General features: G+C 40.9%; 1 protein-coding gene across 2 annotated transcripts in view; it reads left to right on the forward strand.

The window, feature by feature from the left end:
* The window catches only part of LOC145348985 (PC3-like endoprotease variant B), a 709,624-nt gene that overhangs the window by 60,805 nt on the left and 622,434 nt on the right, over positions 1–26,385 (forward strand). For both annotated transcript variants that reach the window (XM_080197162.1, XM_080197161.1), the window contains exon 2: positions 17,290–17,473. In XM_080197162.1, coding sequence (XP_080053288.1) covers positions 17,294–17,473 — 180 coding nt within the window. In that variant the 5' untranslated portion in view covers positions 17,290–17,293. The remainder of the gene's footprint in view (positions 1–17,289; positions 17,474–26,385) is intronic.

Genomic DNA, 26,385 nt, shown 5'->3' on the forward strand with positions numbered 1-26,385 from the left:
GTCACACATTTCCAAAAGACAGAATCTAACCATCACTGAATCCCCCACTATCAACATCCTGAATGTCACCATTAACCAGAAACTGAACTGGACTAGCCATATAAGTACTGTGGCTGCAAGAACAGTTAAAATTTAGGAATCTTGTGGCAAGTAACTCACCTCCAGATTCCTCAAAGCCTGCCCATCGACTAGCAACACGAATCAGGGTTGTAATGGGACACTTGCCACTGACCTGAATGAATGCAGCTCCAACAACGCTCAAGAAGCTTGGTGCTGTCCAGGACAAAGCAACTTACAAATATTCATTCCCTCCCCCACCGATACACAGTGACAGCACTGTACACAATCTACAAGGTGCATTGCAGGAACTCACCAAGGTTCCTTAGACAGCACCTTCCCAAACCCATGACCACTACCATTTAGGAGAACAAGAACAACAGACACATGGGAACACCTCCACCCAGAAGTTACCCTCCAAGGCATTGACCATCCTGACTTTGAAATATATTGCCATTCCTTTAATGCTGCTTGTTCAAAATCCTGAAACTCCCTCCCTAAGAGCATGGTGGGTGTGCCTACACCACACAGACTGCAGCATTCAAGAACAATTAGGGATGGGCAATAAATGCTGGTCTAGCATTATTTGAGAGGATGGTTACTGTGCTTGTGTTTGAGGAAGAATAAATGCAGTATTTTTTGTGTCACCTTCCTGCCCTCATAGATTACTAGATATTCTCTCACACTGCTCTGTTATCCTGAGGAGGAGTTGACACTCAATGGCACTCATGACATTTTTCTTCTAAGGCAGATGTTCTCCCACTACAAAGTAATGGCAGAAGTACAGCAGAATGACTTTATATCCCGCTGTGTTGGAAACACAATCCTCAGCCATTATGAATATTTGGCAAACAGATCAATGAGCTTGATCTAACATTAACACTGGTTTAGTGAAGAGGCAAATGAAGCCATATGCTCTTTACTCCAATGCACAGAAAGATAACACAATAACAGAACGATGACATTTTTATTTTCTTTGCAATTTATTCTGATAGCCTTCATCAGAGAGACAACAGAAATAAAAGAACCACAACCAGATTTATGATTTGGATTCTAGTCCTTAGAAATCTTCTCAATCTAATTTTTCTGAATATCTTAACAGCCATCAGAGGACTCAAACATTCAGCCATTTCTCTGTATTGGATGCAAAATCCAATCCCAGTGGTAAAAGTTTGCGAGGGATTTTTTTTTGTTCATCTTTTGAAGTGAAGATGAACATTTTCATTATCTTTACAGAATAACTTCACGCAGCCTGTAAAACAGGACCCCAAACTTCCTGTCATTTACAGTAGGTACAACTGATCCATGCCCAGAAGATTCTGCTGCAAATAGAATTGGATACCATTAGTGATTTTGGACAAACTGCTTAGGATTTCCCCTCCCCTTCCACCCCGTCCCTTGCATTTTCTCTCTGTCTCAGATATGCACTTGGCTTCAAAAAAGATTGCACCATTTGTTATTTGGTGTAACACTTCCAGCGAGTATCTCCCAGGATTCAAAATCAATATCAAAACTCATAAGTGAAGCTTTTAAAATGTCCTTGTATCACTTTCTTTCACTTCTATGAGAATGCACCCCAAACTCAAGCTTGCTATCGAAAGATTCACTTCAGTAAACAAATGTTAAGCATTCTGGCCACACCACCGACCCAACACAAGTGTGACTGTCTGAGTATGGTGTTGATGCTTGGCATGCCAGCTTTGGTGAGCACTTCGGTGTCTGGCATTTTGTCCTGCCATGTGATCTTCAGAACTCCCAAAGGCACCTGAAGTGCATGGGGCTAAGGGGATAAGGCCTGGGTGGGATTATTGTTGGTGCAGGCTCGATGGGCCAAGTGGCGTCCTTCTGCGTCATAGTGATTCTGAGTGAAAATGGTAGAGTTTCTTGGCATGCTACTGGCACATAGTCCAAATCTTACATACATATTGGACTATTGCTCCAGGCACTTTTAGTTCAGTAAGCATACCTACTCTTTTTTGTTCCCAGACTAATGTTCAAAATCTGCCGAAGGCTACATTTACTTTGGCAGTTCTTGCATGTGTCTTATAGTTAATATAGACAGCTTAAGAGAGTGTACTGCCGTGGTAACTGGAACTTGCTAACAGGTTCTGGTTTTGAATTGAAATGTTGGGCTTGGAATAGGTCTTTCCTGGAGCAGGCTGATAAATTACTTCAGTTTTTTTCATGTTGAATGCAAGGCTGAAGTTGTTGCATGTGTTGGATTCCATGCCACATACACTGTATGTTCAGTTCTGAACCCACAACTAGTGTGCTGTTGTCAGCAAACAAGACATCATGAAATATTCCTTTAGAGCCCTTGGTCTTTGCCTGGAGTCATCCCAGGTTAAGCAGCTACCCCACCATGAAATATGTAACTTCAATATTCGGGTGACCATCATGGAAGGCATCAGAGGAAATGATGAATAAAGCATGCTAAAGAGGGTCAGAGCCAGCATGCAGCCCTGTTTAATTCCAATAGTAACCAGCTATGGAGACCTCACTCTCCATGGTGCTGGGGTTAATGCCCAGCCTTGGTCCTTAACCTCTGTGATCTCCAGGCACCTCGGCAAGCATAATCCACGGCTAGGGTAAATACAAGGATTCACTGGTAAAGAAAGATCTGCTTTTATATTGCACTTTTCATGACTACTGGATGTCTCAAATTGCTTTACAGCCAATTAATTACTTTCTGAAGTGTAATCACTGTTGTAATATAGGAAACACACCAACCAGTATGCGCAAAGCATAGGGATGATTTAGCATTGAGATAAAACTATAGAGGCAACATTTTTCTTCAGTAGTTTCTGGATGAACTCATTGTTTTCATCAAGTATAGAACTTCCTAAAGCACCTTACAGCCAATGAAATGGAGGATTGTTGTAGTACAGAAATACAATGCCAATTTGTGTACAGCATGCTCCTACAAACAGCAAAGTTATAATGATCAATCTGTTTTTTTTATGCAATGTTGATTGAGAAGTAAATATTGGCCAGACACCAGAAATAACTCTTTTAGTCTTCTTGTCAGCCTACAGCGCAGGCCAATGCAAGTCAACAATGATCGAACTGAATGGCAGGATAAATTCAAAGTACTGAACAGCTTATTCCTGTTCCCATGAGTTTTAACCACTGCATTTAACAGATTCATTTTATTTTTAGTGTGTTTTTTTAGAGTGTCAGTTGTTATTTATTCATGTCGTGGGACTTTTGCCTCTATGTCATAAGATTCTGGGTTCCAGTCCCACTCCAGGACTTGAGTACAGAAATCAAAGTTGATGTTCCCATGCGTTACAGAGAGAGTGCAACACTGTCAGAGGTACCATCTTTCAGATGAGGTTTTAAACCAGGCCACTTCTACCAGTTCATGTGGATATAAAAATCTGCTTTGAAAAAGAGCAGTAGAGTTATCCCAAGGCAATATTTATCCCTTAATCAACATCCCAAAAAACAGATTATCAGTTCATTATTACATTGCTGCTTGTGGGAGTTTGCTTTGCGCATACTGGTTGGTGCATTTCCTATATTACAACAGTGATTACACTTCAGAAAGTAATTAATTGACTGTAAAGCAATTTGAGACATCCAGTAGTCATGAAAAGTGCAATATAAAAGCAGATCTTTCTTTACCAGTGAATCCTTGTGTTTACCCTAGCCATAAATTATGCTACACTGGGGACAACATTTTCCCTTTACAGTGGATAGCTTCATCCAGACCAAGGTTGTTTTTGTCCCTGATGCTGAAGTAAACAAAAGATTTCGCCTGGTGTGACATTTTGGCCCAGATCTGATAATGCCTTGGCAATGCTGAGGGGAATGCTCTGGAGTGCAACCAGACATCTTTTCACGGTATGTTTTACAAGGGGTGCAGTCTCCACAACAATCTTTGGTCAAGCACTATTAAAAGTTTAACATTGTTAACTATATATGTATGTTACCCCCCTGTAAAATGTCTAACATTCAATTAAATGTGTGCCTTGTGTTTTTTTTAATGCATGTTATCTTTCACAGAATGCAGTTTGAATTTGTTAATATGATTTATGTCATGGAGGAAAATAGCATGATAAAATCACAGTTTATTGAATGGGTAAAATGGGTAAAATATCCAGTGACTGACTAATAGGGATAGCGCTAATGGAGGTGAAATCATTCCATTTGATCTTCTGTATATTTTCTGTCTCTGTTTTAGTCATTCACCAGTTGGTACTCCGTACATTGTTCTACCCTTTGTGCGTGTGATGTTTTGATGACTAATCAGGATTGTCTGCAATAAGTATATCCCCTTGACTCTGTTAAATATTTATTCTATTGAAAAGAGAATGGCAGTCTGTGCAACAATAATACTCAAGACAGACAATTGCATTTTACACAATTATCTGTTTGTTCCCTTTCACTGTTCCCACTGTGAAATTTATTTCTTGAATATTATAGACAAAAATCTCATGTGAACAGGCAGTCCCTGTCTACAGTATGTAAAGGCAGGGATCTTTTCAATTAGTTGCAGCACTTGGCGAGCAGTGCTGAGGAGAGAGGGACCAGCTCTGGTCTATTAGCCACATTAATCATGCCGAGTGGTGCTGAGGGAAAGGGGAAAATGGGAATGAATGACAAAGGAGAGGAAAGGAAAGAGAGAAAAGAATGGCAATGATGAACTGAGGGATGGCAGAATGGATGGCATTGAAAGTGCAAGGAAAGAGGGAAATGAGCAGCAGAAAAGCAGTGAGGAATGAATGGTTAGGATGGCAATGAAGAGGAAAGAGCAGTGGGTTGGAGCTGTGTTCATTTACCCAATGGGCAGAGAGGAGAGGAGCTGAAAGCAACAGGAATCGAGCTGAGGAGAATGGGGAACAACATGAACTGAGAAAGTTAGAGATGGAATGGAGAGTGCAATCTTCCCTCTTTGAAAACTTCCATAGGATGGGACAAATTCTGGGCCCAACTTCAGCTGTACCAGAGAAGTGCTGACAGGGAGAATATTCTGAGGAACAAATAATTGAGTGCCACCTCAGTATTCTCTATCCTTTAGAAGGTTCCCAAGATTGAAGTGCAGGACATTGTGGCCACTGAAATGGAAAACGGAGGCTGGCAACCCTCACAATGAGACCAGTGGGAGTGTTGCTGTGGGCTGGTCTGATGGTGCAGTGCAGGAAGGCATTCTGGCCACCATTAGCATGTGTGGGGTGGACGATAGGTTTAGTGCTTTGGCAATCAATTCACTTACTCAGCGACAAGGCCACAATGTGGCCAGTGAGCTCCTCAACAACCTCAAAAGTGTTGAAGGTCCAATATTACTTTGTGAGGCTGAGAACCCACCCCACACCACCGCCCCCCCCCCCCCCCCCCCCGCCCCCCCCGCCCCCCTCCTCCCCGGGAACCAACACAGAATTGTAAGGAGGAGGGAGAGAGAGCAGTATATGCCGCTCAAAGGATTCTGGCTGTACCCAAGCATGGTGGCCAATTATCCTTTTACACACCTTGACTGGAAACCTGTAGCTACCAGGCAGGCATTTGCTGTTGCAGGTTGCTCAGGTCTGGAACTACCCCTAAGCTGGAAACACACCAGGAAGCCAAACTAATGAGCACCCCACACCCCCACCCCCATCTCCAAACCACATTGGTAAGCTGGTAAAGATTTTTCACTGGCCGAATTTTTCCATCCCATCCGCCATGGGAATCATAGCAGGTGGGACAGGGATCGTGCAAAGCTCCATCGATCTTGAGGTGAGTATGGCCAGAAAATCCCACTTTCAGAGTATAAGATTGAATATGGGAAGTAGAAGGAAAGTATCAGCTCGGCCTGAATTGGTGGGGTGAGGGGCTGGGGGGAGGGGGCAGCGAAGAAGAGTACCAGTGTGAATGAAGGGACAAATACTGGGGCAGCACATTGGTCATGTTGTGGGTATGCCGGCGTTGGACTGGCGTAAACACAGTAAAAAGTCTGACAACACCAGGTTTTTAGTCCAACCTATTTATTTGATAATATACTTACAAGCTTTCGGGGTTAGCCCCTTCGTCAGGTGAATGGAGAGTTCTGGCCTCAGACAGAGCATATAAAGCACAAGCTTTCGGGGCTAACCCCGAAAGCTTGTGAGTATATTATCAAATAAATAGGTTGGACTAAAACCTGGTGTTGTCAGACTTTTTACTGTGCAGCACATTGGCACAGTGGTTAACACTGTGACCTCACAGCACCAGGGACACGAGTTCAATTCTCAGCTTTGGTCATTGCCTGTGTGGTGTCTGCGCATTCCCCATGTGTCGACGTGGGTTTCCTCCAGGTGTTCTGGTTTCCTCCCACAGTCCAAAAGACGTGCTCGTTAGGTGCATTGGCCATGCTAAATTCTCCCTCACTGTACCCGAACAGGCACCGGAGTGTGGCAGCTAGGGGATCTTCACAGTGATTTCATTGCACTGTTAATGTAAGCTTACTTGTGATTAATAAATAAATGAACTTTAACTATTTTTTAACTTTAAACCGAGAGGTTGTACTGAATCAACAGAGCAAGAAAAGAATTGCTGTGATTAGGGTGTTCTGGAGAAAGACAAAGTGATGTGACCCTTTTCTCTGTGGTTTCTCCTGATCTCCTATTTTAAGTCCCTGCTTAGCAATTATGTAATTTATCTAGGAGAGCCAAAGACCTCTTATCCTAGTCAATTATTAGCTGACAATCCAAATGTCACTTCTTTTTCAGAGTAAAATTGTCTCAGTTACAAATGGTTAAAAGCAAGCAAGATTAATCAGAGACTTACATTTCTGAAACTAAAATTGTAAGATTTTCCTCGATGCATATCCACATTCTCAGGAAATGTGCTCTACCTCTTGCGAATGTAAATGAAAGAAATGGATATTGCTGCAGCTATAGTGAAAAAGCCCATCAAACCACAGGTTTTCACAAGTCAGAGGTTTATATTGAGTGCTGTTCTTGAGCCATTTGCTTCTGGACCTGTTACAGCTGTACTGAAGCTGCTGCTCAGCTTCATTGCCAACTATATTTCATGGGATTGTCAGATTTTGAAACTGTGAGAAATGACAATGATATATGAACAGAAAATGCTTGGAATGTGCAGCAATGGGTCAATCAGCATTTGTGGAGTGAGAAACAAAGTTAACATAGAAACATAGAAACTAGAAGCAGGAGTAGGCCACTTGGCCCTTGCAGCCTGCTCCACCATTCATTTCAAATTCAATATCCTGATCCCCTCTTCTTCCCATATCCCTTCATCCCTTTAGCTCCAAGAGCTATACCTAATTTTGTCTTGAAATCAAATGTTTTGGCCTCAACTACTTTCTCTGGTCGTGAATTCCACACATTCACCACCCTCTGGATGAAGAAATTTGTCCCCACCTCAGTTCTAAAAGGTTTACTCCTTATGCTCAAACTATGACCCCTAGTTCTGGAGTCCCTCAACACTGGGAACATTCTTCTTGAATCTATGCTGTCTAGCTCTTAGAATTTTATAAGTTCCTATGAGATCCTCTCTCACTTTTCTAAACTTCAGTGAATATAAACCTAACTGACTTAGTTTCTCCTCATATGACAGACCTGCCATCCCAGGAATCAGCCTAGCAAACCTTCGCTGTACTCCCTCTATAGCAATGACATTCTTCCTCAGATAAGGACACCAAAACTGCACACACTACTTCAAATGTGGCCTCAGCAACGCCCTATACAATTGCAGCAAAACATTCCTATTCCGATACTCAAATCCTCTCACTATGAAGGCCAACATATCATTTGCCTTCTTTACTGCCTGCTGTACCTGCATACTTACTTGCAGTGACTGATGCATGAGGACTCCAAGGTCTTGATGAGTATCCACCTCTCTCAACCTTCCAGGTCGATGAACATTCGTCAGATTTGGCAAAGGGATTTGGCTTGAAACTTTACAGTGGTAACGATAGCTAAACTGTCAACAGAAATCCAAAAGTTGTCCTTTGTGATGTCATGCATAACCTAAAGATGTACCATTGAGATCCTTGCCAGATTGCAATCAACGGGAAATTTCTGAACTGATGAAAACCTCCATTCCTTTATTATTTGCCTTGCTGTAAAAATTCTTGTTCAAAGATGCCTACTTAGATTTTTAGCACTATACTAAGTTCATGATTACTGACAAATACCTTCACTAGCTCTGAAAAGCTAATTTAATATTTGTGGAACATCACATTTCAACATTATGATAAGATTGATTTTTTCAACATTTATTTTCATTTTAATTTCTATTTTAATCATAATTATTTGTTTTGTCATCTTAAATTTGAAGTTTAAAGTAAGAGAATTTACTACCCTGAACTTCCTGGTTTGCTGTCAGTGAAAATACTTCAATGCAATTGGCTGTTCATCCTTCTTGCTGACATCAATGTTATGTGCCTGGAGATCAGAAAAATGGAAATCTGCGGCACAGAAATTGTTAAATCTTTGTGGGCAGCTTCCTTTAATGTCAGCAGCGAGTATTGTTACTTCACCAGAATAATCCAGGCTGTTAACTCTGGTTCTTTCTCTTGATGATACTGCCTGACTTGCTCAGTATTTCCAACATTTTCTGTTGTGGGCTTTGATGCCTTTAAATTAATCACAACTTTACCTTTCAAGTAACCAGGCCAAGTCACGGAGTTCTCATAAACAGCTGTTTTAGTCAAACTCAGTCCCTGAAAAGTCGCAGTCTGTAACTAGCCAGAGTGCAGAATTCAGAAATAAACAAGCAATTATAGTTTCAAATTCATTTACAAGTATATAGCATCTATCAATCACATTTTAAGAGTTTTCTCTATCTACTGTTATTAATTAAGGTTACATCATTCAAATATTAAAACCTACCACAATCACCTTACACTTGCTTAATTATAATATCCAATCAGCGTGAAGATTTTATGCATTATTGTTACAAGTTATTACTGGCCCAACTTCTGCCAGTGTCAGTATGGCACTCGCTTTTTCTAGTTCCAGATGTCTGATTTAATGATTTTCACAGACTCATAGTCTTGGTGCTTATCTGTGAAGACTTTTTAGAAGACCTTTTTGTTTTCATAGTAGCTTATGTGATTTTTACAATTGGGAGATTATTAACATTTTCAGTTTCAGATTTCCAGCATCTACAGTATTTTGTTTTTGCAGGAGTGAAAGTGAAAGGGGCTGGTGCCCTTGAGTGTCATTGGCACCTGTGTGCCATTGAGATTGTAATGCTCTAAAAGGAAAGAATGCCTTGCATTTATACCATGCCATGTACAATCTCAAAATGTCCCAAACAAACAAGTTAAAATGTTAATAAGTATTTCATTGGTTGTAAAGAGCTTTGGGGCATCCTATGGACATGGAAGAAGTTAGATAAATAAAGATGTAAGCCTGTTCAGCGAAGAACTTTTGAAGTTTGGTCACTGTTATAATTTCGAAATGAAGCAACCAATTTATGCATGGCAAAATCCCACAAACACAAATAATGACCAAATAGTATCATTGAGTGAGTTTTATTTGGGGATAGATGTTGACCAGGATACTGAGAAGAACTCCCTTTCTCTTCTTCATACTAATGCCACTGGATCTTTGATGTTCATGTGAGAGAGTAAACAAAAGGATGCATCACCGACATTGTAGCTCCTCATATACTGCTCCTAGAATTTGTGCTCAAGTCTCTGATATGGGACCTGAACCCACCACTCAAGAACCAGCCTTGTAGTCTCTAACCTTATTTGGAAGAGGTCAAGTTGCCTCCCAGTTGATAAACAGTGTAGATTCAATGCATTCTCTGCAGGCTATCAACTTCTGTTGTTGGCACCTAAGCATATGATGCATTCTACTGCAACCCTTGAAAATGGAAGCCAAATGAAGTGTCAAACATGAAAAAATTTCGAGGCAGCATTCCTCCCATCTCGAAGTACAATTTACTTATTTCTAAAATTGCAGCTAAAGTATTGTCAGATTTGACTCCCTCATTGGCTTGGCATTTATGATATTACCAGCCAATTCATAAGAAATAAAAATGACAAAACAGACAATTTTACTGTTATGGGTGTATTTTGGGTGCCTATTCAATCCTTGAAGCCCAGGAGAATAACTTAACAGGAACAACTTGTAACAGAACAGTCATTATATTGTAAATTAAACATTCTGAAGAAGCGTGTCCTTCCACATTTTCTAACCAAAAATAAAGTAAAGTTTTAGTACTGCTTGTGCTGACTTTTGTATCTAATATGACCTGAGATTTAGCCTTTTCATTTTACCGCCTGTCGTTTCACAGTTGATATAAATATTGTACATCTGAGCATTAGGTTGAGGGTTTCCATCATAAACCTTTGCTGATACTGTTCATTTATAATGATCAGTTTTTACATTGCTATTCGCTAAATATCAGAATCTAATTAGTGTTGATGCTCTCATTTATGCAAACTCTATTCAGGCGCTCACTTTGAAAGTAATCCAGCTTCAAATCAAACCAGCTTTTTTGATAAAGAAAAATATGAAGTTTACTCTTTTACACAGAGATGCAATCATATACTTTTGTTACACAGTCTTTATAAGAGCATAAAAAGGTTACCATATTTGAGTGATTATCAGGAATTGGAGAGAATAGTGAACTTGGTCTTTTATCTAGAAAAGTGAAGGTTGAGGCGTACCCTAAGAGATCTTAAAGGGCCAGAATTTGTTAACAGAATAACCGTGAGTTAAAGGTGCACGCCCTTATTAGTGTGCAAATAATTCAGCAATCAGTGGCAAGGCAGAGATAGCTCATAAGACACAACTCGCCACAAATTGCTGAAAGATTTGCATGCTCCACTGTTAGCCTTGTGAAAAGCAGAGCTCATTTTCGACCTTACTACACGCATCAAGAAATCACTGAACTTCTGCTGTAAAAGTCAATTAAATTCGCTACAGAAAATTAGGATTGATATTTTGTGGTGTAAGGATATTTTTAATGATGAGATATATGTTACTGGAATGTCACTCAAACTTAGAAACTCAAAAGGGAACAATTAGAATTGCAGTATCGCCCTATCGCAGGGAGTAAATTGTTCTCAGAGGTTTTTAACTTGTTTCAATTTTACTTTTTTTTAACTTTTCCTTTCTGTCTTTTTTTTCTCTTAAAACATTCTGATCTAATTTGATTGTGAATCACCCTATTTCCTCTCCCACAATTCATTCTGATTCTTCCAATTTCATTGGTTAAGAAGATAGATTATTGGCCCAGTCATTCACCGAGTGTTCAGTTACTATCAGGGGGCATGGAGGACATGACTTTGTATAGAGCCTGAAGTTCATCCTTTCCACTATGAGGGTGGTGGTCAACTCCATGGGAACACTTGCAGAGCCAGTTATGGTGCAGCATCAGAGGGCCAATGTCTCAACTTCCATGGCAATATAATCAGAAATCACAGAAGTCTGAGGGCATTAAAGTTCAGATTGAATTCATGTAAGTCAGTGACTAGTGAGCTTCTACAGGGATCTACAAAGAACAAAGAACAACCCAGCACGGGAAACAGGCCCTTCGGCCCAACAAGCCCACGCCGCCGCATCATCCTACACCTATTCTACCCTGCGTGTCTACGAATAGAACCCCTGACTTAGCCAGATTCAGGGGAGAATAGTGTCAATTTGGTAAAACCAATCAGCCTAAGAGCACATCTTTCGGGTGTGGGAGGAAACCGGAGCGCCCGGAGGAATCTGTGCTAGGACCTCAACTTTTCACACTATATGTTAATGATTTGGAAGAGGGAACTAAATGTATTATTTCCAAATTTGCAGATGATATAAAGTTGGATGAGAGGGTGAGCTGTGAGGAGAATGCAGAGATGCTTCAGTGTGATTTGGATAGGCTGAGTGTATGGGCAAATACATGGCAGATGCAGTATAATGTGAGGTTAAACACTTTGGCAACAATGATAGGAAGACAGGTTATTATTTGAATGGGTATAAATTGAGAAAAGTGGATGCTCAGAGAAACTTAGGTGTCCCTGTGTTTCATTAGCTGAAAGTAAGCATGCAGATACAGCAGGCAGTAAAGAAGACAAATGGTATGTAGGCCTTCATAGCGAGAAGATTTGAGTATAGTGATAGGGATGTTTTATTGCAATTGTATAGGGCATTGGTGACGCTACACCTGGAATACTGTGTGCAGTTTTGGTGACCTTATCTGAGGAAGGATGTCCTTGCCACAGAGTACAGCGAAGATTTATCAGGCTGATTCCTGGGATGGCAGGTCTGTCATAGGAGGAGAGACTAAGTTGGTTAGGATTATATTCACTGGAGTTTAAAAGAGTGAGAGGGGATCTCATAAAAACTTACAAAGTTCTAACAGAGTTAGATATGGTAGATTCAGAAAAAAATATTCCATGGTAGGGGAGTCCAGAACTAGGGATCATAATTTGAGGATAAGGAGTAAACCTTTTAGAACTGAGATGAGGAGAAATTTCTTCACCCAAGGGGTGGTGAATGTATGGAATTTACTACCGCAGGAAGTAGTTGAGGCCAAAATGTTATCTGATTTTATGAAGAAATTAGATACAGCTTTTGGCGCTAAGGGGATCAAGGGATATGGGGGAAGGGGGAATCAGGATATTGAATTTGATGATCAGCCATGATCAAAATGCCGCACATGCTCGAAGGGCTGAATGGACTACTCCTGCTTCTCGTTTCTGTGTTTCTATGTGCAGTTTAATCCCATGCAGCTTCAGACTGCTACTGTCATGGCAGCAGATAGAGTGCCTAAAGGAGCTCCCCCAGCAAGCTGTCCTTTAACAGATTACCAAGATTGCTGTGAACTACCCCAAAGGAGGGACAACGGCTCCATGCAACACAAATCTGCTATCCAATCGAGGTAACAGCACTGATCTTCTTAGCACTGCTGTTCCAGCAATGCCCTTGTTGCTGTCTACTAGCCAGCTAACCCAGACTGCAGCAGCCTGTGCAATCTTCTCGAGCCAGAACTGCACTGGGGACATTCTGCAATGCCATCTGCAGTCTCCCCCACTGAATGTCAGCAGCCTTTCAGCAGCCATACTGCAGCAACTGGGATAGGGCTAGAATAGGCAAATGGAAGAGAGACACAAAGGAAATGCACAAGGATGATTAGCTTCACAAGGATGATGAAGTTATTTTGTATGAAATTTGAAGTAGTTTGGTAATGTTGATCTAGAATGCTTGTTTTGTGTTGCCTTTAATTTCAGCACTGTAACATAGGAACATAGGACTTAGAAGCAGCAATAGGCCATTCAGCCCTTTGAATCTGCTTTGCCATTGATTAAGATAATGGCTTATCTGATAGTGTCTCAAATCTACTTTGTCGTCTGCCCCCCCCCCATAACCCTTACCTTCCTTGTCTATCAAGAAGTTGTTGTAGCTTACTCTGAATGTATGCAATGATCCAGCCTCCACTGCTTTCTGGGGGAGAGAATTTTACACGCTAACAACACAAAAAAATTATCCTCATCTTCATCTTAAACAGTAGAGCTCTTATTCAGTGTCCCTTGTTTGTAGCCTCTTCCACAAGTGAAAACATCCTCCTGGTATCTACAGTATCAAATCCCTTGGTATATTATACATTTCAGTAAAATCACCTCTCATTCTTCTAAACTCCAATGGATACAGACCTGTTCAACCTGTCTTCATAAGTCCCTCATCCCAGGAATGATTTGAGTAAACTCATTGGTCAAGAAGACAGTGCAACACATTCTAGTGTAGGGGTGGTAAAATGTGGAGTTATTGTTGAATGGGAAATTAAGTTGTGTTTGCTAGAACAAAGTTGGATGAGCCAATTACAGAAGGCCTGACCAGAAAGCAATGAATTTGTTTATTCATTCATGGAACATGGGCATCACTGGCTGGCCAGCATTTATTGCTCATCCCTACTTGTCCTTAGAGGGTACTTAAGAGTCAACCACATTGCTGTGGCTCATGAGTCATGTGTAGGCCAGACCAGGTAAGGATGGCAGATTTCCTTCCCTAAAGGACATTAGTGAATCAGATGGATTTTTCTGACAATTGACATAGTTTCATGATCATCAGTAGATTCTTAATTCCAGATATTTTTTACTGAGTTCCAATTCCACCATCTGCTGCGGTGGGATTTGAAACCGGGTCCCCAGAACATTAGCTGAGTTTCTGGATTAATAGTGTAGCCATAATGCACTAGACCATCATGTAATGCATGGGTTTCCTTGTCCTTCATCCTCCTTCCCTTCTGCTGCTCACTATATATCTGGTGGCAGGGGACGTGCCCTCATAATGGTGAGACTGTCTGGATGCACAAGAGCTTGATGAATCATGACTCTTAGTCTGGAGAGTACATAGAACCCTTCCAGAGCAGTCCAAGCAGCAGAAGAGTTGATTTTATCACAACAATGGTTTTCTATTAGACAACCTGACCTTAGATATAGGGGGGCATGTGACCTTGTTAGGGTTGAGTACCAAAATCATGAGCTGGATAATCAGCAGATAATTACTGTTATTCAATAGTCATCCTCTGGGATTTTTGTGGTAGTTCTTGTGCTGATGGTAAAATGGACTGGCACAGAATAAAGGTGATATTGTTTCTCCTCATCCTTGTCTTAAACAGTAGAGCTCTTATTCTTAAAGTGGGTGATCTGGCTCTAGTCTCTTTCACAGATGGAGCCATCTGTTATCTTCCATGTCAAAACCCCTCAGGAACATTGGACATTGACCTGCATGATGTATTGAGTTTGGTCGCAAATCAACTGGATATTCAGAAATCTGCACCCTTTGCAGCTACGGTACATATCTGAATTTAGATTTGACATGTATGCAGTCACTGGCACTGTGCACGATGAAGAAGTCTGCTGTTCTGGTGAAGCCACGTGTACTCTCCCCTTCTTCTCTAACGGCAATACATTCCTCTCTTCTTGCAAACTGTGCATCAGTCATCTCTCTTATGCAAACATGTTGTTTCTGACTTGGCTTGAAATATGACAAATGTTCCCTAAGACCTCTGATGGTTAGGGCCTCCTGTTAAGATCCTTATACTCTGTTCCCCTTGTTCTTCTCTATGGAATCTTTCTATCTTGTTGCAGAGCAAGAGAAATGGAAACTACAACACCCCTGACTGAGGCCAAATGGCCTGAGCGGAATCCTTGGGGCCGGATTTTCGGCCGCACTTGCCCCTAAACCGGAAAATCCCATACGAGATTAATGGACCTTTGCATGATTTATGTCCTGCCTGCTATGATTTCCTGTGGTGAGTGGGATGGGAAGATTCTACACTTTGAGTGAGAACTAAAGTCTTCACAAGTGCCACATCATTGCCGATAGACTTCACCAACATTGCACAATAGTGGAAAACATGAATCACCTCCACTCATTCAGCAGCTGCCAGTGGAAATAATTCAGCAATGGCCCTGAGGCAAGTTGCTATCCCTTCAAATAGCACTGCTGGGCGTTCCCTCCCGCTGCTGAGTATGTCAGTCGTGTAAGGTTAAGATGTTCTCTGTGTCACTGAAAATGTCTCAGCTTCAATCTAACCAGTATGACCTGAGTTTTGTCCAAATTTTCTACTCTGCACACTTCCTGAGCAGGTTCCGTGCACCAACCCACCAAAATGGCATCTGGTGCAACCCACACCATGAGAGTGTATCTGTGTGTGATGCTGGTGCCATTTTGTTCTTGGCAACAGCACAAGTTGTGGTGAATATACAGGCATGACAGAGCAGAGTTTTGTGACCAGGATCTTTCTGACTTTCTTTTCATTCCACCACCTTGAAGAATCAACTGCTGCTGTCAATCGCTTTCTTATATTTCCTTCAAGCAGCCATTAAACTATTAGACAAACGTTGGCACTTCATTCTACTATTCAGCCTAGATTTCATCACAGTTACTCCCATTTTCCATGGCTCTTTCGCTGAAGGCATGCAGGGAATGTGGAAGAAGCCCTGGCAAATTTCCTCTCCTCATACCTAATCACATTATCCAACATTGCATGATAGTTATAAATCCTAGGCAATTTCCCCAACAGAACTCTGAGGCATTAAGGCCAATTGCAATGTCCTTTCTACTTCTCGACACACATCAAAGGATCAAACGGGGTCTGTCCATTGTGTCCACTCACTGGATAAACGTGCTCAACCAATAGTGAACTCAATTGATCCTGATGCCACTTGCCAGAGTGGATGTGGAAAGGATGTTCCCTCTTGTGGAAGAATCTAGAACTAGGGGGCCACTGTTTAAAAACAAGGGGGTCACCCACTTAACACAGGTGTTTTCTCTCATAGGGCATAGGGTTTTTGGAATTTTCCTTAAAGGGAAGTGGAAGCAGGGAGTTTTTGAATATTAGTAGAGTTAGATAGTTTATTGATTAACATGAGGGTAAAAGGTTAGAAGGGGTAGGCAGGAATGTGGGGTTGCGTTTAGAATCAAATCAGCTGTGACCTTATTGAATGACTGAGCAGACTGGAGTGGCCTCCTGTTCCTAATTCATATGTAACTCTTCATAAAAAAGAATTGGACAGTAATTACCACAATTCTGCAATGACAATGAACCCTATTTTATATAAATAGCTCCTGTGCTGTAAAGCTTCCTATGTTTGTACAATGCAGGGTACTTTATCCAATCTTTGCATCTATGCTGTGAAGGAAAAAAATACAGGAAATCAGAGAGCTATGCCAGTCTTGGGAATGCAAATTTGTGGATTATTTGGGAATGGTTAGATTCTAATAAATCATCAGTTTATTTAAAAACAAGGCTTGCATTTATTCAAATCTATTGCAAATTTTGTTAAAAGGTAAGCACTTTAACATGACTTGGAATTCTAGAAAGACACAATTTTTAGATTACCAAGAAATTATCCTTTACCCTGCAATGATGCTATCACACCCCCATATTTTTCCAGAGACATCTCTGGTAATAAAAATGTGAATAAATATATTTTTGAAAGTAGCATTAAGCATACCATTGCTTCAAACCAAGACCATCATCTGGGGGTCATTTCCCAAACTCATGGTTTGACACAAACAGAATTTAATAATGTGGAGTTACATTCTACTTTGTGATGTGTTGGTTTCCGAAATATTCCGCCCGCAAAAACCTGATTATTGTAAATGCAACCTTTAACAACCAATATTTTTGCCACAGACAGGTTGAGACAAGTTGTTAATGTTAATCCATAACATCCAAATGTAGTGCAATACAGCGTAGTGTTGATTAAGTTCCTGTCACCAATGTCAGTTCGGGCAAGATTTCCATGTATGATTCGTGATAAGTGTTCTCTGACTTTCTTCCCATTTTCTGATTTAGACTCATGGCCTTTGGAAGACCCGTCGTCTTACTCTATTCCCTCTGTTTCTTGCAAAGTGCGTTGCTAACCACTAGAGGGGAGGAGACTGCTGGTCCTCTCAACTACTACACCATTGAGATAGACGAGGGAGAGGACGTAGCCAGAGACGTGGCTAAAAGGAATGGGTTAGAGTACGTCCTGCCGGTCAGTGCAACTGTTTTCACTATTGTATAACACTTAACGAATTTCTGTGTGTTTTTTTATCAGTGCGATTGTGTTAATAATTTGCAGATGAAAGGTATTTCATGCAGTTAGCAGTACCACCAAAACCACTGCAGTGAAAGGAGACATTGAGGGGTGAAGAAAAATACTTGCACAGTTTAGATTATTTAAAAACAAAAAAAAACAGGTTTCAAGTTTAGTATTTTTTTTGCATGCCGTCAAATGTTTCCTTTATCATACTACTCGTCTCAGTAATTTAACAAGCACCCTAGCAATAGCAAACGAATGTGCATGACATTTGAAATGTATTTCTCTTAAAAAAAAGATAAGAAACCAGTCTGGTTAATTCCCTTGAAGATAAATGCACGGTGCTTCTTTTAGCGTTTGGGGAAATGGTGACAGTTATTCAGATGTAATTCATGTGGCCAGAGCATGGTACTCACATTCTCAATAAAATGAAACAGCTGTCCCCTTTATTTCCTACTCTGTTACTTTAAGAAGTTGGAAGTATGAATAGGGGGAAGAAAGGGAAGCATACATATAAAGTATCTCTGCTTCTTTTGAAGGTTTGATTTTTTTTTGCTAAGAAGTGAGTGTACAAGCGTACAATCTCATTATTTGCTTGCAACTTTCATGGGTTTTTTAACCTTTATTGTGGATTATACTTGAAATGTAAAAGTAATTAGATAATTGATTGCTAGCTTATGTCGTACTTTTAAAAATCCTTCTGAACAATTAGAAAGCAATTGGATGTGAATGTAAATATCATTGACATTTTATGATTCAAACCTAAATTGATAAAGCATTTGGTTTTATCTATAGAATTCTATCATCGTCATATATCTGACTTGGTTACTTAAGGCAAGAGATGCCATGGATAGTTAACCTTTTTGGATGCTGCAAGTTCAATCTGTGATGGTTATTTCACTGAGCTTGTCATTTCTGCTCCCAGAAGGTTAACATGCTAAACAAAAATCGAGCTGCAAGCTGGTAGGAATGACTCTTTCGGTTGCTAATTATCCCACTGCATAATTATTAATATCACGAGTGGGAACAGGAAACAAGCAGACACCAAATAGTTGAGAATCCTATGATTCTGGCAGGAAGCTAGCCTGCATTAATAAAATGTGCCTGTGCCATTATCACAGCAGATAGAAGTGTTCCTTGTTAAGGATCATTTATTAACTGAGATCATCTTTTAGTTCGCCTTGGGGTAATGACTAATGTCAATGGCAAATTTCACAGTTGTCTAGAGAAATGAATTAAATTTGCAATAAAAAGCCCTTTGGCTTGTTGTACATGTTCATTTATTGGAGTAGTTGAACTAGAAGAACTGTAAGGCAACCAAGAACATCGGCTTAATTTTCCTTATGTATAATAGTGACCTTTTAGCTCTATGTTGGAACAATACATATTATGAACTGATGAATGGAATTTAAAGCACAATCTGGCAGTGGCTCCAGGTGTGGTATGCTGGGGAAATGTAGTGTGCATGTTTAAAGTTTTCTGGCAGGGGTGCTTTGTGGGGTGGAGTGTTACAGTTCTGAGGCAGCCGAATTGTTGAATTTTACTTCATGATCATGACAAATATTAGTTTTAACTTTATTAAAATACATTAAATACTTAAGTATTTGAGCTCGCTTTGTGTCAGGGTGAATAAATCCCAGCATATACTAGTGTAATATCGAGTATAGCTACAGTAAAACTGTTCATAGTGAACATTTGTGATTTACCACATTAAAAATTGCATTGAAAAGCTACAGTTTATTGGATTACGAATCATTTCAAAATTCTATCTGAAGCCCTACCACAGAGGAGGACAGATTTCTGATGCTTTCAGTTAACTGGACAGTAAAAACGGAATGTGTCTTAACTATTTCACAGCTCCAGATCACTTTGCCACCACCAATCCAGAGCCCTGACTAAAACATCTTTAATTTGTCAATAATTAGGATTTAGATTAGGATTTATAACAACCTGACAAATTTAGAGTAATTTGAGTTATTCACATATTCAGAATGTATGATGGTCAAAACTGCCTGTGTTTGGGGGGGGGGGGGGGCGCAAAATGATCTATTATCAGAAAATATTTATGAATGAAACATTAGTCTTTCTAACATACATTAAGCTGAGATCTGTGAATGGTGGTAATAGATTGACTGCATTCAATGCACTAAGTGGTATTATAATTGAAACAGATGAATGGACTTGTATCAAAATTAAATGGTTAAGTCAGTGATTGGGCCGGAAATTCGATAAAATAAGACTGAAATGGAAAATACTTGCTATATTGGAATTTTATGATTAGGTTTGAGTTTTGCTTAGATTTGGAATGAAGAAAAAAGTGTAGCAACAGTAACTAATTATTAGAAGTTTTACTAATCACTAACACAATTGCTAATGTAGTGATGAAAATGTATTTTTGTTGTTTGGTAATTTTTTGAATGATACTAACGAGTAATTTTGAATAGTTCAGCAATTAATCTTACTCTTAAATATATTTTGCCCACTTCACAACAAATAATTAGAAAAGGTTCACATCTCAGTCTGAATGATTAGCATAAAGGTCATTAAATCCTCAAAGCATAATGGTTGTCTTTTCCCTACAGCAGAAAAACCGAACTCAAATTTAGCAAGGTCAAAGAGCAGATTGCCTTTAAAATTTCACACTACTTCAGTAGGCTTTCACCAGGTGCAGAGTTTGCCCCTGGCTATAGTCTTCCATGTTTACTTTATACTGTAGTTTGAGTCATGGGCAAGGATGTATGTTTTTATATAATTGTTTTTAGGTATAATAACTTGTATTATTCAAAACATATAATAGATGAGTTCAATGAGAAGAATGTGGTAGTGGCAGTGCACATTTCTGATCAAACTTGTAAGGTTTCATATCAAAGAGGAATTGTATCTGAAGCAATTAATGAAGTTAACAGACCTGGAACAGTACTGAACACATCACCAGATAGTAAAATTCACCAGTCTGACTTCTACTGAGTAACAAATTTCAATTTAATACAAATAAAACAGCAGATAACGTAGAAGTCTTTAAAAGATAATGAGAAATCAGCGTTAAAGTTCAAATAAATAAAGTTTATACATTCTGTGTATTTATGGTACCCAGACAATAGGTACCTGTGCAGTAAATTTATATGCAGATGTGGTGGGTATTACAATCTGCTGGAGTGATTGATTTTTGTTTCTCCTATATTTGAATTCTGGAATGTTCTTTAATGTAAGGTAATCCCAAACAACATTGAATTACCCAATTACTTTAAACAATTAGCACAGTAAGAAAACAAATTACCTTCGGGCCTGAATCATTTTCAGTAATGGAATGCATAAAAGTTCAATTCTTGACATCAGTTTGGAAAAAGACATTCTAAAATGCCACACACATGCAATGTCCTGAATTAATTATCATTACTGAATCTTATTAGTATGGTTCAAAATATAACATCCGGTCCTTGTGATAGGATCAGCCTGTGTTCTTCAATACTGAGAACCGTCAAAAGAAGCCACAGAGGAAAGGTGCACCAAGCACAAGGACATTGATCATGTTTTGAGTCCCTCAGCCTCCTATTTTGGTTTCAACTATCATTTATAAAATTATCAATTATGAATTATTAAACAGTTATAAATAATTCACTAATCAACAAGTAAAGTGACAAGCTATTAATCAGTCTGTGTATTTGTTTACATCCCACTGAAGTCTGGTGCACAGCATTAGTGCCACTGAGGTCTGCACACTTTTCCCTTCATTCATCTATGGGGGTGAAAGATCCTGTTTAATTCTTGGATTGTGGAATAGCAGAACCATGAAGTTCATGGAACTCATTTGGTGAAAGTGAGACAATTTCAGTTAATCTTGCATTTGTTAACTTGTTTTGTGGCCTTTGGCAAGGATGACACTTTGGGAATAGGATGGGCGGGCCACACAAAATTCCATGGACAGGAAGATCCCACCAGCAGCCAGTGGCAGTCCACCTCCATAACTAGAAAACATGTCCCTGGTGGGGGGGTGGTTAGAAAATCCTGCCCGTATTTTTTTAAATGTTATCATCAGGTGTCCCAGAAGAGGGTGAGTTAAACTATGTTTAAATTATACTATTTAAATAAAAAAGGAAAGAATTGTTGTTCAGATTTATAGAGCAGCAGCTATGTTAAGATCGACTGTCCATTCCTATCATTTTCGTTTTAATCTCCCTTCCCTGTGAATGTGCTGATTCTTTCAGGATTTACAGTTCCACACGTTATTTAATTCAATGTCACAAAATGCAATGCCATTTGTATCACCAACAAAAAAGATGCACCAACACAGTGGTTAGCACTACTGCCTCATGGTGTCAGGGACCCTGGTTCGATTCCAGCCTCAAGTAACTCTCTGTGCGGACTTTGCACATTCTACCTGTGTCTGCCTGGGTTTCCTCTGGGTGCTCCGGTTTCCTCCCACATTCCAAAAATGTGCAGGTTAGGTTGATTGTCCATGCTAAATTGCTCCTTAGTGTCAGAGGGATTAGCAAGGTAAAGACAAGGCTCACGGGGTTAGGGCCTGGGTGGGATTGTGCAAGCCCAATGGGCCGAATGGCTTCCTTCTGCAATGTAGGGATTCTGTTCTATTAAAAAAAGTCTTTAAATTCAGTAATCAAATTTTTAGCAATAGAAGTACAGCCATACCTGGGTGTTCACCTTCACCAAACAATATTCAATGAGAATCCTGCATTCAGCAGGTAATAGCCGAAGCAAATGGGGTTCTCGGATTTCTGAAGAGGAATCTTTGGTATTACAACAAAAATGGAGTTGTAGTTCACCAAACATTTGCTTCTCTAGTTCTAGAGTGTTTAAGTTGTGTGTGTGAAATCCTTACACAATAAAATGGAAGTAATCCAAAGATATGCTATATGTTTCTGCACCAATAGGTATGGGAAATATATCAGTGACCTCCTTGATCAAAGGTTTGGAATGGAAATCATTACAGAAAAGGAGGGGGGAAAATACACTGTCCATGCCCAATTAAAATATGGGCTGCTGGGAATTGACTAAAACAAGTACCTAGTTCCCTCTGCCAGCGACCAAACATGAGGTTGCCATCCATACAAACTACTTGTTTCCAACATAGTGGACTGTAACTTCCAACTAGCATCAGTAAGTGTTGAGCCCATGGAATCTGGAAACCTCTGCTAGCCTTGGGGCTTGGGCCCTACACTGAAAGAGTCCTCCACAGACTCCAGCATAGTCTGGTTCTGGCAGTAGGACCCAGTGAATTAGTAGGCTAGGGAGGAAGTAAGTGGGTGGGATTTGGGAAATTGAGTTGGGGATTTGGACATTGTAGGGTGGAGGAGGGGGGTCAGATCTTAGAGTCAGGCTTTTAGGTTCAGGGGGGTGAGGTGGGAAGTCCCATGTGACTGGGAGTTGGGTGTTCTGGGAGGAGGGGCTGGGAAAACCGTGGGGCGGTAATTGCTTGGTGGTAGGGGGTCCAGAATGTGGGCTGTGTCCCGTGTGGGGCTTGGTCTAGATGTTTAAAAAGTTAGGCTGAAGTTAGAAGTGTTCTTATCCATTCCAACTCTTTCAGAGTAGTTTTGGATGTATTTGCCAGTGCTACAGTCAAAGTTAGTGATTTAAATCATCCTGTCGAATAGTTCCCAGCCATGGTCCAATGGAAGTTAGCATTTCTGCACAATTGCTGCGTAAATTCTTACCTAGGAACCTCCAAGAGGGATTCCCCAGCACATCATTGTGGTATCCTCCAAATCCAACACTGGGGAGCCAGGTAGTTACTGGCCACAACAATCTTTCATCCCAGGGATATTGTTCCCACAATGGAAAAAGTTGCAAAAAAAAATCTTCAAGAGCTATATTTAAGTTCTTTCCATTTGAAAGTTTTTATTTTCAGGACTGCCATTTCAGCCGGTCATGCCTAGTTTAACAAGTACTACCCAGTTAATGTTGGTGAACTCTGGATATTAATCAGTAATGCCGACACAGCTAAAGCAAAAGCAAAATGTCCACTACCATTTGTATGGTTTATGCAAAATTTGCATGTACCCAATTGGGGAATGGTAATGAGCTACTCAGACAGGGTGTGCTTCACATTCTGAAGTTGTCTTCACAAGCATTTCCAGCATGCAGCCACTGAAATTTATCAGACGCAGGAATGCTACTGTATCTTTCTCCTTTTAACAAGTAAAGCTGATCAAAATGCTTCTCTACTGTGATCTGCCAACTCCACAAGGCAGAGCTCATGTCAATAAGGCCTGCAAAAGAGTAGGAAATTGTGATGTGTGATTAACTGATACCGGTTCCTTCCAGTGCAGGTAGCGCACCAACTTATGTTGCCTGCTCATTATCATAATTGTACCTTTAAGACAGCATTAGGCACACAGCTGAGTGACAGCACGTCTAAGCAAGGGGTGCAAAATTATGGGGAGTTAGCACCACTTGAAGTTCAGCTGCACAACTTACCACTGTGCACTTTGTCGAGGGGAGCTGCACTTTAACTGGAAATAGCTGAGTAAGGAAGATCGTTGAATCTCTGATTGAGGCCTTGTTGTAGAAGATAGACAAGAGGAGAGATTTGGTCTGGCTACAAGGGATTAAGATCCATCCAGACAGTCATTGTGAAGGCAATGGAAGTAAATAGCTATCCCTCAGCAATGTCATCACAAAGATCTGGATGCAATGCTGCAAGAAGTTCCGTGACCTCGCACAAGTAGTCAAGGTCAGTGAATGCATCTTCAAATGTCTGATCCTTACTGATGAACTCTCATATTGCTCCATTTGCCCCTCCCCCAACACTGAATCATATCCTTGTGTCTTTCTTTTGTTGGATGTCAAGAATCATCAAATTCAAGAAACTGGAACCTGGTCAGGCAGTGATGCTGGAGCAAGACCTGGATGAGGGAGAAAAGATTGATAAAGAAGAAACAGCACCATTGGCTCACTCACTGGAATTCAGAAAAGGACTTTGCTGCGGTGCCCTGCAAGAAAAACTGATGGATATGTTCAGTGAAATTCTTGGTGCATTGGCTGGCCTGCCTGAAAGCTGCTGTCACTGCTAAGGAGCAGGGAAGAGTCCAACACTAATTTGGCACATATGGCTGTGCACAGAGCATTGTGCCTGTTATTTCCAGCTTGAAAGTAGTGGCCAATTCCATTAACACACTGGTGTACCCAACCATGATGTCCAGCCAGTTGGTCAATGCCTCAGCTTCCAATACAGTGTAAGCAGAAGCTGCCCAATGTCTGAATGTTGCAGTAGAAAGTCAAACTGACATCAAACAAGCTGTGATTGTTGCCACAAACATCAGGGCACTGAGATCATAGCTGCAATGTACAAAAGGCTTGCAGAATCACTTATCTGCTTGGGTTTTGGTGTGTAACAAGTCTGATTGGCATCTCAAGTTTTCCGTAGGTAACTATGCCATGTATCTGCCTCTGCAGTCAGGCATCTTGAGATCAAAGCAATAGAAGCCTCTGACAAACATAATTAATGAAGACTCTACCTTTACAAAAAAAAACTTTACTCGGATCACTGAGGTAACTCTGTCCCACTCCTGCTCCTCCAGAACAACACTGGTTTCATGAACACAAATCCCCTGTCCCTCCTTTGGCTAACAGTCTCTGTCCTTCCACCGCTGTCACTCCATAGTTTCCTTGCTGTTACTTGCCAGCCAGCCAAGCAGATTGATGCCACCCTGGGTAAAGTGGTATCAACCCAAGCCAGACCTTATAAGACCAGACATTCATGAGGTCACCGTACAAGGCCATTTGCAGTTTCCTCCATTAAATGTCAACAACCACCTACCATCCATGCTGCAGCTCTGGGATAGCAATGCGTAAGACTACTACTCTGGTGTGGTGGGTCGGCCTACGGCAGCTAACAGATTTCACTGAGCACCTTCTTAATGAAACTAGGACATTTGGTCACATTATTCCTCACTAAGGGTGACGTAAGTGAACTGTTCCCTGAAGACCCTGGGTGGATAGGACATCCTGCTGAGATTCCTACTTTCCCTCCCTTATAAGAACATAAGAACATAAGAAATAGGAGCAGGAGTAGGCCATCTAGCCCTTCGAGCCTGCCCCGCCATTCAATAAGATCATGGCTGATCTGTCGTGGCTCAGTTCCGCATTCCTGCCCTCTCCCCATAACCCTTAATCCCCTCGCTTATCAAAAACCCATCAACCCGCGTCTTAAAAATATTTAGCGAGGCAGCCTCCACCACCTCAACGGGCAGAGAATTCCAGAGATTCACCACCCTTTGAGTGAAGAAGTTCCTCCTCAACTCCGTTCTAAACCGCTCCCCCTTTATCTTGAGGCTGTGCCCCCTAGTCCTGCTGTCCTTTCTGAGCGGGAAGAGTCTCTCCACCTCTATCCTATCCATCCCATTCATCATCTTATACGTCTCAATGAGATCTCCCCTCATTCTTCTAAACTCTAACGAGTACAAGCCTAATTTATTCAGCCTCTCCTCATAGGTCAACCCCCTCAACTCCGGCATCAGCCTAGTAAACCTCCTCTGCACTCCCTCCAAGGCCAAAATATCCTTGCGTAAGTACGGCGCCCAAAACTGCACACAGTACTCCAGCTGCGGCCTCACCAATGCCCTATACAGCCGTAGCAAGACCTCCCTACTTTTATATTCAATCCCCTTTGCTATGAAGGCCAGCATCCCATTCGCCTTCCTGACCACCTGCTGCACCTGCAAGCTGGGTTTTTGAGACTCATGCACAAGGACCCCCAGGTCCCTCTGCACCGTCGCCTGCTGCAGTTTTTCGCCCCGTAAGTAATAGTCCTTCCTACCATTATTCCTACCAAAGTGGACCACCTCGCACTTGCCAACATTAAATTCCCTTTGCCATTTCCTGGGCCATTCGCCCAGCCTATCTAGATCCTT

Source organism: Carcharhinus amblyrhynchos, chromosome 10, assembly GCF_965287045.1.
Source record: "Carcharhinus amblyrhynchos chromosome 10, sCarAmb.v2.hapA, whole genome shotgun sequence".
Lineage (NCBI taxonomy): Eukaryota > Metazoa > Chordata > Chondrichthyes > Carcharhiniformes > Carcharhinidae > Carcharhinus > Carcharhinus amblyrhynchos.